Source organism: Mustelus asterias, chromosome 11, assembly GCF_964213995.1.
Source record: "Mustelus asterias chromosome 11, sMusAst1.hap1.1, whole genome shotgun sequence".
NCBI classification, from domain to species: domain Eukaryota; kingdom Metazoa; phylum Chordata; class Chondrichthyes; order Carcharhiniformes; family Triakidae; genus Mustelus; species Mustelus asterias.
Window position 1 is genome coordinate 101,402,180 of NC_135811.1, and position 14,906 is coordinate 101,417,085.

Sequence of the window (14,906 nt, forward strand, 5' to 3'; positions counted from 1 at the left end):
ATTTGTCACCTTTTAGGACTGAGGTGAGGAGAAATTTCTTCACCCAGAGAGTGGTGAATGTGTGGAATTCACTACCACAGGAAGTAGTCAAGGCCAAAACATTATCTGATTTCAAGAAGAAATTAGATATAGCGCCTGGGGCTAAAGGGATCAAGGGATATGAGGGGAAGGCGGGATCAGGATATTGAATTCGATGATCAGCCATGATCAAAATGAATGGCGGAGCAGGCTCGAAGGGCCGAATGGCCTCCTCCTGCTTCTAGTTTCTATGAAGTCTGATGCTGAGGTTTTTACCTTGAGATCGTATTGTCTGAGCTTCCTCTTCAAGCTGGAGTTGTCTCTTTCCATGCTGATTAATCTCTGTTTGATATCGTTGTAGGCAGTGATGAGTGCAAAGTGAGATGCAGAGTATTCCTCGCCTGTTAGGTCTGTATTGGGTGCGTCAGCCCATTCCACATCATCCTGCTGCCCATCTTGTGTCAGAATGCTAATGTCATCTTCAAAGTTGAAAGAATCCATAGCAGCAGGTCAGCCAGGACCTGTTAAAAAGATGAGATGAAATATATCACTTTCCTACTTCGAATATGCATGCACTAAAGAAGATTGCATTTATATAGCACCTTTCAAACCCCAAAGAGATCAAGAAGCACTTTCCAGAAGTACTTTGAAGTGTAGGCACTGTCTACAACGACGAGTGCAGCATCTCACCAAGGATCTTCCGATAGCAACTTCCAAACCTGCAATCTCTACCATCTAGAAGAACGAGTGCAGCAGACTCAAAGGAAGAATGTGCAAACTCCATACAGACAGAGACCCAAGCCGGGATTCGAACCCGGGTCCCTGACGCTGTGAGGCAGCAGTGCTAACCACTATGCCACCCTAACCACTGTGCCCTACGCACCCCGGACATTCTCTCTTCCACCTTCTTCCATCGGGAAAAAGATACAAAAGTCTGAGGTCACGCACCAACTCAAGAACAGCTTCTTCCTTGCTGCCAGCAGATTTTTGAATGGACTTACCTGATATTAAGTTGATCTTTCTCTCCACCTCAGCTATGACTGTAATGTACATTCTGCACTCTCTCCTTTCCTTCTCCTCTATGTACTCTACGAACGGTATGCTTTGTCTGTATAGCGCTCAAGAAACAATACTTTTCACTGTATCCCAATACACTTGACAATAATAAATCAAATCAAAATCAAAGGGTAACACTTTCTACAATCTAATGCTCAAGCCTGGCTCATTTAACAACTACTCTCTGCCTACTCCAGTCTTCTCTGTGACTCTGTATAAACCTACAGGTCAAGCGCCTTAGGGTCAAGATTTTTGAATTTTGAAAGAAAACCCATTGGAAATAATAGGGTTAACCACAATTGGCAAGTAGCCAATTCTTTGTTTCTCAGTGCTGATGAATCGTATTGTGGTAAAAATGGACTGAAGTAGTTCAGGGGCATTCAGAAAGGACAATAAACGCTGACTTCGCCAACGCCGCTCACATCCCAATAAAAACAAAAATGTATTCATTGGTTACATGTAAAATAAAAGCTTATCCGTGATGCGAGGGTGATGCATGTCTAGACTTCCTATTGTGACACTTAGATCCACTCCAAAGCTCAAACTATTGATACTTACTGTCTCCTTGGCAATCAAACTGTACAGAATTCTTGATTGCTGCTGTTGAATATTTAAAAACCTGTCTGTGTTTTTAGATAGAAAGCAAAAGCCACGAGTTGTGAGAGGTTTGGCCCAGGCTCTGATACTCCCCTGAGTTTCACTCACATTCTAGTTATTACTGTTGCACTTTCAATTTCAGTTATGGTATTTCCTCTCTCACTTGGTGAACTCTGACATTAAAGGGACTACTCGCAGCGAGAATATAGTACGAAGATGTTTGGTTTTGTAATTTTATGAGTTAAAGGGAATTTTTCTATCTAGATGTGTGAGTTGGAAGATGCAATGCCTAGTGTAGAACTGACCTAAGTAAATGGAAGGGCCTGATCGTAAAATGTTCGTATTTTTTTATCCGTTCACGGGATGTGGGCATCGCTGGCTGGGCCAGAATTTATTGTCCATCCGTTCCCAAGTGCATTTAAGAGTCAACCACATTGCTGTGACTCTGGAGTCACATGTAGGCCAGACTAGGTAAGGGCGGCAGATTTCCTTCCCTAAAGGGCATTTGTGAACCAGATGGGTGTTTTTTAACAACAGTTGACAATGGCTTCAAATCCTGCTACATAAGATAAAGGTGCACAGTGTTACGGGTAATGTATTAGCATGGATAGAGGATTGGTTAACTAACAGGAAGCAAAGAGTGGAGGTAAATGGGTGTTTTTCTGGTTGGCGATCAGTGACTAGTGGTGTGCCTCAGGGATCAGTGTTGGGACTGCAATTGTTTACGATTTACATAGATGATTTGGATTTGGGGACCAAATGTAGTGTGTCAAAATTCGCAGATGACCCTGAGATGAGTGGCAGAGCAAAGTGTGCAGAGGACGCTGAACGTCTGCAAAGGGATATAGATAGTCTCAATGAGTGGGTGCGGGTCTGGCAGATGGAGTACAATGTTGGTAAATGTGAGGTCATCCATTTTGGTAGGAATAACAGCAAAATGGACTATTATTTAAATAGTAAAAAATTGCAGCATGCTGCTGTGCAGAGGGACCTGGGTGTCCTTGTGCATGAATCACAAACGTTCTCCCCGTGTCTGCATGGGTTTCCTCCGGGTGCTCCAGTTTCCTCCCACAGTCAAAAAGATGTGCTGGTTAGATGCCTTGGTCACGCTAAATTCTCCCTCGAACAGGCACCGGAGTGTGGCGACTAGGGGATTTTCACAGTAACTTCATTGCAGTGTGAATGTAGGCCTACTTGTAACTAATAAATAAACTTGATAAATGATCTGAAGCAATAACAGACTGGAAGATAGAGATACTTGGTTTTGTTCTGTCCTGTAGATGGTCTCGGAATTTTGTACTCATCCAGGCGAGAGATTTTAAGGCTTGTCATCACACATAACCAAGGAAAATTTGCATGGCTATGGGGAAAGAGCAGGGGAATGAGACTAATTGGATAGATCTTTCAAAGAACTAGCAGAGGCACCATGATCCAAATTATATTTTATTCCTCTGACGCACTTCTTGTTGCAAATCTGAGAACCTTAAAATATTGACTTCCTGGAAGCGGGATCACATACAAATCAAGCACAACCTTCAATCTTCCCCACTTTAATCAAAGGATATAGGTTCCCTGGCTTCACGCCCATGTGGATTCTGTTCTTTAAAGTCACAGCTCAGAGATACTGTGTATAGAATACCATGTATGAACTGCAAAGGCCGTGCTCGTTCCAAGGCCGGAAAACCTGCCCCAAGGTCAATGGGCATTTGCATGGTCGCCCGCTACAATTCCTGTGGCAAGCGAGACAGGAAAATTCCGCCCATTGACTCCATTTCTCACTCCAGAGATGCTGCCAGACCTGCTGTGTTTATCCAGCATTTTCTGTTTTTAGTTCAGATTTAAAGCATGCCTTTGAGCTCCCTTTCCATTTAGACCTAGGAGTCATAGTCGTAGAGTTCTACAGCGCAGTAAAGGCCCTTCAGCACATTGAGTCTGCACCACAATAACTACCACGAAAGGCGCGCTAATCCTATTTTCCTGCACTTGTCCCATGTCTTTGAATGTTTTAATATTTCAAGTGCTCATGGGCTGGAGTTTTTCCAGTTGGAGGCGTCAGCTGTGGCTGGATGAGTAGCACTCTTGTCTCAGAGTCAGAAGGTTGTGGGGTCCAAAACAACCTTCAGGACCTGAGGGCAAAATACAAGGCGGACACTCCAGTGCAGTACCAAGGGAGTGCTGCATTGTCATCTTGAATGAGTTGTTCAACCCTGTCTATCCCCAATATTCATCCCTCAATCAACATCACAAAAATAGGTTATCAGGAATACAGGAGTTAGAACATCTTGTTGAACATTGAATACAGAAGTTGGGACGTACTGTTGAAGTTGTAGAAGACATTGGTAAGGCCACACTTGGAATACTGTGCGCAGTTCTGGTCACCCTATTATAGAAAGGATATTATTAGACTAGAAACAGTGCAGAAAAGATTTACTAGGATGCTACCCGGACTTGATGGTTTGAGTTATAAGGAGAGGCTGGATAGACTGGGACATTTTTCCTCTGGCGGGTTGAAGGCTGAGGGGTGATCTTATAGAGGTCTATAAAATAATGAGGGGCATAGATCAGCTAGATAGTCAATATCTTTTCCCAAAGGTAGGGGATTCTAAAACTAGAGGGCATAGGTTTAAGGGGAGAGATACAAAAAGGTCCAGAGGGTGGTGAGTGTCTGGAACAAGCTGCCAGAGGCAGTAGTAGAGGCAGGTACAATTTTGTCTTTTAAAGAGCGTTTAGACAGTTACATTGGTAAGATGAGTATAGAGGGATATGGGCTAGACATGGGCAATTGGGACTAGTTTAGTGGTTAAAAAAAAAGGGGCAGCATGGACAAGTTGGGCCAAAGAGCTGTTTTCATGCTGTAAACCTCTATGACTCTATCTGGTCATTATCACACTGTTGTTTGTGGGAGCTTGCTATGCGGAAATTCACTGCCGCGTTTCCTACATTACAACAGTCACTGCACTTCAAAAGTTTGTCATTGGCTGCAAAGCACTTTGAGACATCCTGAGGTCGTGAAAGGTGCTATATAAATGTAAGTCTGTCTAATCCTGTCCTCCATACGTATTTGAACATTGTGACCGGAATTTTCCAGCCGTTCACCTCAGCGGGATTCTCTGGTCCCACTGCAGGGAATGGAGATTTGGCTGAGAGCCAAATTCTCACTTGCAGCGTCAGTGGGGCATGAATGGCCCGAACCCTCCCCCCATATCTGACTTTGAGTTTGGTAAGGTGTGTAGAAAGTATATTCTGACAATAAATGCATCTTCAGAAGCTACATTCGGGAGATAGTTAAGGGAATTATTGGATACGCGCAGTGAGCCATGTACCCTTAGTTAAATAAAACAAAGAAAAATTTGCCCTTAACAAAAAACATATGAAACTATTTTGAAATAAACAGTTTTGGAATTGAATCAAAAAATCAATTCAAACTTAATGGAAATAGTGAATCTTAGGCACCAGATTGCCAGCATTGACTGATAATCCACACTGCTGGATTATAAGATTTATTTGATAACAGCTTTGTGCATTGCAATCTGAGGTAATTTTATAGTCACTGAACAGCAAAAATAAAAGAGTATTTATCAGCATTAACTGACAATATGAGGATAAAGACAGCTGTACTGCAACAACTATAGGACTCTCTGCACCTGGAATAGTGCAGGTCGCGAATAAAGCCCAGTCCATCACTCAAACCAGCCTTCCACCCATTGACTCTGTCTACACTTCCCGTTGCCTCGGCAAAGCAGCCAGCATAATCAAGGATTTGACCCACCCCGGACATTCTCTCTTCCACCTTCTTCCTTCGGGAGAAAGATACAAAAGTCTGAGGTCACGCACCGACCGATTCAAGAACAGCTTCTTCCCTGCTGCCGTCAGACTTTTGAATGGACCTACCTCGCATTAAGTTAATTTTTCTCCACACCCTAGCTATGACTGTAACACTACATTCTGTACCCTCTCCTTTCCTTCTCTATGAACGGTATGCTTTGTCTGTACAGCGCGCAAGAAACAATACATGTGGCAATAATTAATCAAATCAAATCAAATTAAAAGTCCTTTTTACACTTGTTCATGGGATGTGAGCACTGCTGGCCAGGCCAGCATTTATTGTCCATCCCTAGCCCTAGACAGTGATGGTGAAACGCCTTATTGAATTGCTGCAATCAATTGTGGTGTAGGTACATCCACAGCACTGTTGAAGAGGGAGTTCCAGGATCTTGATGCAGCACCCATGAAGAAATGGTAATGAATTTCCAAGTCAGGATGGTGCGTGACGTGGGGGTGCTGTTTCAAAGTCTAGATGACTCTTCGTCAGAGCTCTGTCAAAGGGTCATCCAGACTCAAAACATCAGCTTTATTCTCTCTCTATGGATGCTGTCAGACCTGCTGCGATTTTCCAGCAATTTCTGTTTTTGTTTCAGGTTCCAGCATCTGCTTTTAGCAAACATTCCTACTTCTGCCTCTTTGTTGGAGAGAAGGTAATTGGTGAAACAGCTGAAGATGAGTCTGGAACACTGCCCAGAGGAAATCCTGAGTGATGTCTGGGGCTAAGCTGGTTGGCCTCCAACAACCGCAACCACCTTCCTTAGTGCCAGGTATGATTCCAACCAGTGGAAAGTTTTTTCCAATTCCCATTGACTTCAGTTCTGCTAAGGCACCTTGATGCACACTTCGTCAGATGCTGCCTTAATATCGAAGATAGTCTATCTCACCTAAAAACCGCAATTCAGCTCTTCCATCGATGTTGGGACCAAGGCTGTAATGAGGTTAAAGCTTCCAGAACAAAACAGCCCACCTGATGGACATTCCACCAACACCTTATACATTCACTCCCTCCATCAAATGCACAGTGGCAACAATGTGTACAGTCTACAAGATGCACTGCAGCAACTCACCAAGGTACCTTAGACCTCTGCCAACCAGAAGGATGAGTGCAGTAGGTACATGGGAGCATCAGCAAGTTCCCCCACTTCCTGACTTGGAACTATATCACCATTCCACTGCCGTTCACCACCGTTGGGTCAAATTCCTGGAACACCTTACCTAACAGCACTGTGGGTGTACCTACATGACATGGACTTCATTGAGGCAGTTCACCACCACCTTTGCAACGGCAATTAGGGATGGGCAATAAATGTTAAATTGTAACCAATGATAACATTGGATCTGTTTAGTGTGACCAGTGGTAACAAGTTGTAAGGGTCAGCTGACCCAGTAAACTATGTAACCAATGACAAAATGATGTGGTGGTCAGCTGACCAGCTGACTCAGTATAAATAAGAATCTGTTGGGAATTGGGAGGAGCTTGGAATGGCCCAGGGTGAGACCTCGAGTGTTGCAGTAATGAAGTTTCTTTATTAAACCTTTTTCTTTGATTTATAAGTTGGAGTAAGATTAGTTATATTTTATTGCCTACAACTGAAGAGAAACTTTTGGAGGATCAACAATAAGTGCTGATCTGCTAGCCAGCGATGCTCACATTTCATGAAGGAATAAAGTTTTAAGAAGTTGAGTCTCGGATCTGAGTTACTGAGTTACTTTGGGCGGCACGGTAGCACAGTGGTTAGCACTGCTGCTTCACAGCTCCAGGAACCTGGGTTCGATTCCCAGCTTGGGTCACTGTCTGTGTGGAGTTTGCACATTCTCCTCGTGTCTGCGTGGGTTTCCTCCGGGTGCTCCGGTTTCCTCCCACAGTCCAAAGATGTGTGGGTTAGGTTGATTGGCCATGCTAAAATTGCTCCTTAGTGTCCTGAGATGCGTAGATTAGAGGGATTAGCGGGTAAAATATGTAGGGATATGGGGGTAGGGCCTGGGTGGGATTGCAGTCGGTGCAGACTCAATGGGCCGAATGGCCTCTTTCTGTACTGTAGGGTTTCTATGATTTCTATGAAGTTGAAATGATGCACAGAGTATGGCACAGAGTACTAACACAGCAAGTCAGTCAAACGAAGAGTCCCACCTGATGTGTTACACTCACAGATTGGCAGCAACTTTGGGCTAGCTAGCTAGCCCAATAGAAAACTGATGGTGTCAGGTTGAATGTGGGTTTTATGGTCCACCCAATTTTACCCGCCACTATAATCAATATCAGCACAGTGAAAAGGCAGTGTTCCATCGATCCCACAGACCTAGTGAGTTAGGTTAAAATATAAAATTATAAAATTACCAAGATTATTTCATTATCTTTATATGAAAAAAAATCTTCTGTTATAATAGCATTGTTTCCCTTTAACCAATTCTCAATACCTATTGGGCTTTAAGACTGGGGACTATAAAAGGATGTCAATATCTGCAGGGGTCTCCCTCTACATGAGTTAGTCTTGTGGCGCAGTGGGTAGTGTCCCTGCCTCTGAACCAGAAGCTCCTGGTTCAAGTTCCACAAAGGACTTGATGGCCAAGGAAGATGCATTCAGAATGCAGCCAAACAGATTGAGTGTCCAACTGCAAATCCTTCCAACAAACACCAGTGGCGTGCGGTAAGAGTGGGAGAGATGTAATGGAAAGAAAGTTGGAGCCTCCACCATCCCAATTCATTGCTCCAGACTACAACCTGTAAGCAAAAGTGCATGTTACCATAGTAACTCAGATTCACCACCACTACCCTTCAACACACTGGACAGAAAAAGTATTGAACTGCACTGCTCCATGGATGTTAATCCTGGCACAATGGACAAAGAGGAGATGGCGGTGAAGGTTGTTTGTCTTTTGTTATCCCTGCCCAATTTTTGCAGCATCATAGCAGCCTTGTCTCTTTTGGCCTTCTGTACAATTCAGTCTGTGCTTAACTGTACCACAGGCTTTAACAGTCTAAAAATGCGTGTGAAAATTCTCCACCAGTGCAAGTGATCTTGTACCACTTGTCTATCAGGCATATGATTTCATCATCATAGAATATCATAGAATCCTTACACTGCAGAAGGAGGACATTTGGCCCATTGAGTCTGCACCAACTCTGACTCATACACTGACAGAGTATCTTACCTAGGCCCTATCCCCATAACTCCCCACATTAACCATGTCGAACCCACCAAAACTGCACATCTTTGGACATTAAGGGGTAATTTAGCATGGCCAATCCACCTAACCTGCACATCTTTTTGGACTGTGGGAGGAAACCCAGACAGACACGAGGAGAACGTGCAGACTCCACATAGACAGTCACCCAAGGTCAGAATTGAACCTGGATCCCTGGCGCTGTGAGGCATCGGTGCTAACCACTGTGCCACCATGCCACCTTTGTGGCTCTTGCACTTAACCAGTTTTTACAGAGGTTCACATAAACATTGAGAGCTTCCATTGACACAGGAAACCATATAACTGGAACTGATCTGATGCTCACTTTCTGAATGTGCATTTTCAACTGAAGTGACGTGTAAGACTATTGTGAGACTTGACACTGACGGTTATGATAATGCACTGAAGCGGTATTGGGGAGTTCCGACTTTGTCATATGGTCCTCCAAGTCCATATCATTGTTTTCACAACAATAACTGGCATTTATATAGCATCTCTAAAGTAGTAAAACATTCCCAAGGTGCTTCATCGGAGTGATTATCAAACAAATTTGAAACAGCCTCGTAAAGAGGTGATAAAAGGTTTGGTTAAACAGGCAAGTTTAAAGAGCTTCTTAAAGGGGGATCTGAAAGACAGAGAGAGAGGTTAAGAGATAGAGAGGTTCAGGGAAGGAATTCCTTAGCTAAAGGAATACAGGGATCTCAGGACTATTTAATTCAAACTCAATCACAGTTTGCTGTTCCCAACGCCTCAATAAATACACGGTCAACGTAGAATGGAAGCAGAATGATCCAGTGCAGCTTAGTCTCAATCTCCCAGTCTGTACTGAGCAGGCTTTATCATTCAGGGTGGCAGTAGGGATGACACAGCTCACTCCAATTAATCTGAGTACAAAATCGAACACTCCAGTGAGGTGCTGCGGGTGGGATGCACCGTCAGGGGTGCTGTCCTTTGGATGAGTTGTTGAGTTGAGGGCCCACTCAGCTGCCTTTCAGGTGAATGTAAAAGACTAATGCCACGAATTTGAAAAGGAGTAGGCACATTTGTGTCTGTGGCTTGGCTAATCTCAATAAAAACAAATATCTGTTTGTGGGATCTTGCTCTGCATTCATTGGTTGCTGCATTTCCTACATTATGGCAGTGACTAAAGTTTTAAAGTTTATTTATTAATCACAAGTAAGGCTTACATTAACATTGCAATGAAGTTACTGTGAAATTACACTTCAGAAGTATCTATTTGGCTGGAAAGCAACTTGGGATGTACTGAAGTTGTGAAAGTTGCTATATCAATGCAAGTTCTTTATTTCAGCTCCATGGACTAAGAAGATACAGTGTGTGGGAGGGAGGGGTTAGCAGGTGTGGTTGGGGAGTGGGGAGGGGGGGGGGGGGATGGTTTTGGGAGACCGGCAGAACTCAACTGTGACGCTGATCACTGCCGGGTGCCCTTGCTGACAGATGTGGACACAAGGCAAAGAACATCATTGGGCTTGATCAAGATGCCTTCTCCCAAAGCTTAATAACAATAACCAAAGCTGACATTCAAAGTTTGATTTTATGTTGGAAGAATGTGCAAGTTAACAAAGGGCAATGCTCCCTATGAAAAGTTACAACATGACTCAAACATTTTGGAGAAAAAAAAGCGTTACTCATATGAAAGAATTGCATTGATTTGGAGCCTTTCCCTCCCCCTCCCCCTTCCCCCAGAGTACCTCATAGCCAATTTAAATTCCATTGAAGAGCAGTCTCTAGTGTTATATAGGCAACGCCCAGGGAAGGTAGGGAAGGTGATGGCCTAATGGTATTATCGCTAGACTATTAATCAAGAAACTCAGCTAATGTTCTGGGGACCTGGATTCAAATCCCACCACGGCAATTTGAATTCAATACAAAATATCTGGAATTAAGAATGAAACCATTGTTGTAAGAACCCATTAATGTTCATTAATGCCCTTTAGGGAAGGAAATCTGCCATCCTGGTCTGGTCTACATGTGACTCCAGAGTCACAGCAATGTTGCCCTCAGGCAACTAGAGATGGACAATAAATGCTGGCCAGCCATTCATGCCCGTGTCCCATGAATGAATAAGAAAAATTGCAAACAGAAAGTTGCCATAAACATCAATGGGATAAATTTCTAGAACAACTGCTTTTGTGATCTTGGTTGAGGAAGGAATTTCCACTAAAATATACCAGTATGGTTCCCTACTTTGTTTCAAAAGTATGTGGCAGGATCTTTTAAGTCTACCTGAGGCAGCAGAAAACGGGCCTCAATTTAACATCTCACTCAAAAGGCAATACCTCTGGCACTGTAAGTGCTCCTTCAGCGTCGCACTGAAATTTCAGCCTACATAATGTGCCACAAGTCCTGAGGTAGAGGGGAGAAAATTGGGGATTTTGTATTAGATTGGTTCAGGTGGTGTGAATTCAATGTTCACATTTATACTTCATTACATCAAATGACCAAAAAATGTTCCCAAATAAATCACTGTCTCCTGTGTGTTGAATATTAAATGGCAGAGATGCCTCCCAATGGGATATCATGATTTAATGCTCCGACTGTACTTACGTAGCTCTCAATGCCAGTTGCACAAAGTCCATGTGCAGCAAGTAAATTGTTAGGGTGCAATGTTATTAATTCACAATGATTTTAGCAGGTGATTTTTAATTGTTGACAAGAATGATGATCCTCGCAGTTTAGATGTACCTTACTTTGGCAATCAGTCTTTTCTCCCCCACCGCCAGCTCCCCCCCCCCCGCCCCCTCCACCCCTCTCCCCCATCCAATCATTTTAACCCCTTTCACCGTCGAATGGGCTAATGGACTGAGCCATATTGGCGTACAGTTACATGGGTCCTGGCTGAATATGGGCTTATCTAAAGATGGAAGACATCTTAGATCCTGAGCCTACAAACACGCAAAACACACACAAATACAAACAGATACACACACACAAATAGATACACACATACAAATAGATACACACATACAAATAGGTACACACACACACATGCAAATACAAACAGATACACACACGCAAATACAAACAAATAGATACACACACGCACATGCAAATACAAACAAATAGATACATACACACACAATGCAAATACAAACAAATAGATACACACACACCCATGCAAATACAAACAAATAGATATACACACACACACACAAATAGATACACACACACAAATAGATACATACACAGATACACAAACATAAACACATACACAAATAGATAAACACAAATAGATACATATACACGCAGACACACAAATAGGAACACACATAGATACAGACATACACAAATAGACACACAAATAGATGCACACACACTAATAGATACACACACACATGGATACACACATAGACACACACATAGACATGCACAAATAGATACACGTACATAGATACACACACATAGACATACACACCCACATAGACACACACGCACACAAATAAATACATACACATGCACAAACGTAAACACATACACAAATTGATATATATACACGCAGACAGACACAAGTAGGTATACACACAAATACAGACATACACAAATAGATACACAAATAGATGCATACACGTATATACACACACATAGACACACACACATAGACGCACATAAACAGATACACACAGACACACACATAGATACACACACATAGACGCACACAAATAGATACACATACGTAAATAGATACACATATGGAAATAGATACACACACAAGTAGATATACACACAGAGACACCCACATAGACACACACACATAGGCACACACACAAGTAGATACACACACAGAGACACACACACACAAGTATTGCATAAACATAGACACATACATATACATATACATACAGGCACACACAAATAGATACACCGATCAATACATCGATACAACACAAGTAGATACACACACAGAGATACATAAACATATTTATTTGCGTATTTACCCATTTGTGTGCCTTTGTGTCTATGATTCTATTTGTGTGTGTGTATCTATTTGTGTGTGTGTGTGTGTGTCTATTTGTGCATCTATTTGTGTGGGTATCTATTTGTGCATGTATATGTGTACACAAATGGATACCCACACACACAAATTGATACACATAAAAGTAGACACACATAGGCACACATACACAAATAGAAATACAGACGCACACATACAGACGCATTCAGCAGGTTAGTGGGTAGGGGGAGCACCAGGTAGCAATCAGCAATAAGAACTCAGGGTACTGAGGCCAATGATACTCGAACGTAAGCTGAGATAGCTAACAATACAGTTCAGATATCAAAACGGAAACCTTCTATAATAATGGGAGGAGGCAGTAGATTCAAAGCAATTTGGCTGGTGGAAGTGCATTAGATATCAGTCAGGAAGAGTTAACAGAAGTCAATGAGCTGGTGATGTTTTCTGACATTCATTGACATGTATAGATGTATACTCTAGGAACTTTTACAAATTAAATTTATTCCAAGCAGTTCGTTAATGCCACATAAATTAATATAAAGCTGGAATTTATCTAAAGCTGCTTAACTGTTTATAATAAGTAAAGCATATTAACAACTGATTTTATGTCAAAACAAACTAAAAATCGCATTTTCAGCTTCTTCCCTGCTGCCAGCAGACTTTTGAATGATTGTACTTTATAACAAGCTAATCTTTCTCTGTACCCTAGCTGTGACTGTCACACTATAGTCTGCATCCTCTCCTTTCCTTCTCCCCTATGTACTCTATGAATGGTATGTTCTGCCTGTATAGCATGCAAGAAGCAATACTTTTCATTCTATCCCAATAAATGTGACAATAATAAATCAAATCAAATACATCAAGCTGATCTTTCTCTGTACCCTATCTGTAACTGCAACACCATATTCTGCACCCTAATCTTTCCTTCTCCCCATGTACTCCATGAAGTGTATGTTTTGTCTGTATAGCGCACAAGGAACAATACTTTTCATTCTATCCCAATACATGTGACAATAATAAATCAAATCAAATACATCAAGCTGAATAAAAGCAAATTACTGCGAATGCTGGAATCTGAAACCAAAAGAGAGAATATTCTCTTTGGTTACATGAAGCTGATCTTTCTCCTCACCCTATCTGTAACTGTAACACTATATTCTGCACCCTATCCTTTCCTTCCCCTCCCCCATGTACTCTACGAACAGTATGCTTTGTCTGTATAGAGCGCAAGGAACAATACTCTTCACTGTACATTAATACATGTGACAATAATAAACCAAATCAATGTTTGGATACCAGTCACAATGGAGCATGGGATGTAATTCCCGCGAACAGAAATAATGATTTAGTCAGCCAGACTGATAAGAAAACTATAAAAACTGGATTCTGGACAAGATGAATATTACAGAAACTCCAGCCTGCTTTTTCAAAACGCTTCCACCCCGAGCCTCGGCTTTAACAGCTTCACAAGAAAGGCAGAGACAGAGAAATATATAAAAAATACTGCCGACTTTTAAATCGCGGGCTGTCAAATGGAAAAAAAAGGGTAGATCAAAGAGCAATTCTCAAGCTGCCGGGAGGGTGGAGGAAGTCAATGCTGGACTAGCATTGGTTTGAGTAGTTCATTGCATTGGATCCGAATAAAACCTCATCAGAGAGGCAGAGAGAGAGACAAAAAAAATATGGCTGAACTATTTAGTGTGTGTGTGTGTGTCTTATCTGAAGGTGGTTCCCTCTCAGCCCAGGCTCTGGTTCTGATCTGCTTGCTGGTTTCTCTATAGGTTGGTGAAAGGTTTGAACTCACGTGTTGCTGACTTTGCCCTGGTTGGCACCCTCATCTGGCAGTGGCAGTCTGAAGTCTGACTCTTTGCCAGTCTCTCTTTGTAAGTTACACCGAGACGGGCAATGTTGCAATTTCACTCTCCCCGGCAGACGAGCCACGGGGTGGCGCAAACTGAACACCTCCACGGCACAGCAACTGTATCATTCATCGGATGGTTTAACCAACAACATTGGGAGGGGAGGGGGGGGGGGTGCTGTGGGGGAAGAAAATAAGCTTCTCTTTTGTATCCACCGCCAAACCGGGCTCCACAAATCTTTTCAGTTGAAAATTTACCTCTCAAAACCGCAAACTGGCTGACATCGGCAGTGGAAAGGATTTATCATTGCCTTACTCGAACCGCCTGGTACAATCCGTGCCGTGGAAAGATCGCTCGGGCAGTCCCGCTGCCATCTTTCACATTCTGATACAAGT

General features: G+C 42.6%; 1 protein-coding gene across 2 annotated transcripts in view; it reads right to left on the bottom strand.

The window, feature by feature from the left end:
* The window catches only part of tbkbp1 (TBK1 binding protein 1), a 153,569-nt gene extending 138,663 nt beyond the window's left edge, over positions 1–14,906 (bottom strand). The window contains exons 1-3 of one of the 2 annotated variants that reach the window (XM_078224125.1): positions 14,769–14,906; positions 14,457–14,688; positions 295–539 (exon numbers count right to left, since the gene is read on the bottom strand). In XM_078224125.1, the coding sequence (XP_078080251.1) occupies positions 295–519 (225 nt within the window). In that variant the 5' untranslated portion in view covers positions 520–539; positions 14,457–14,688; positions 14,769–14,906. The remainder of the gene's footprint in view (positions 1–294; positions 540–14,456; positions 14,689–14,768) is intronic. The other variant, XM_078224124.1, reaches the window with a different exon arrangement.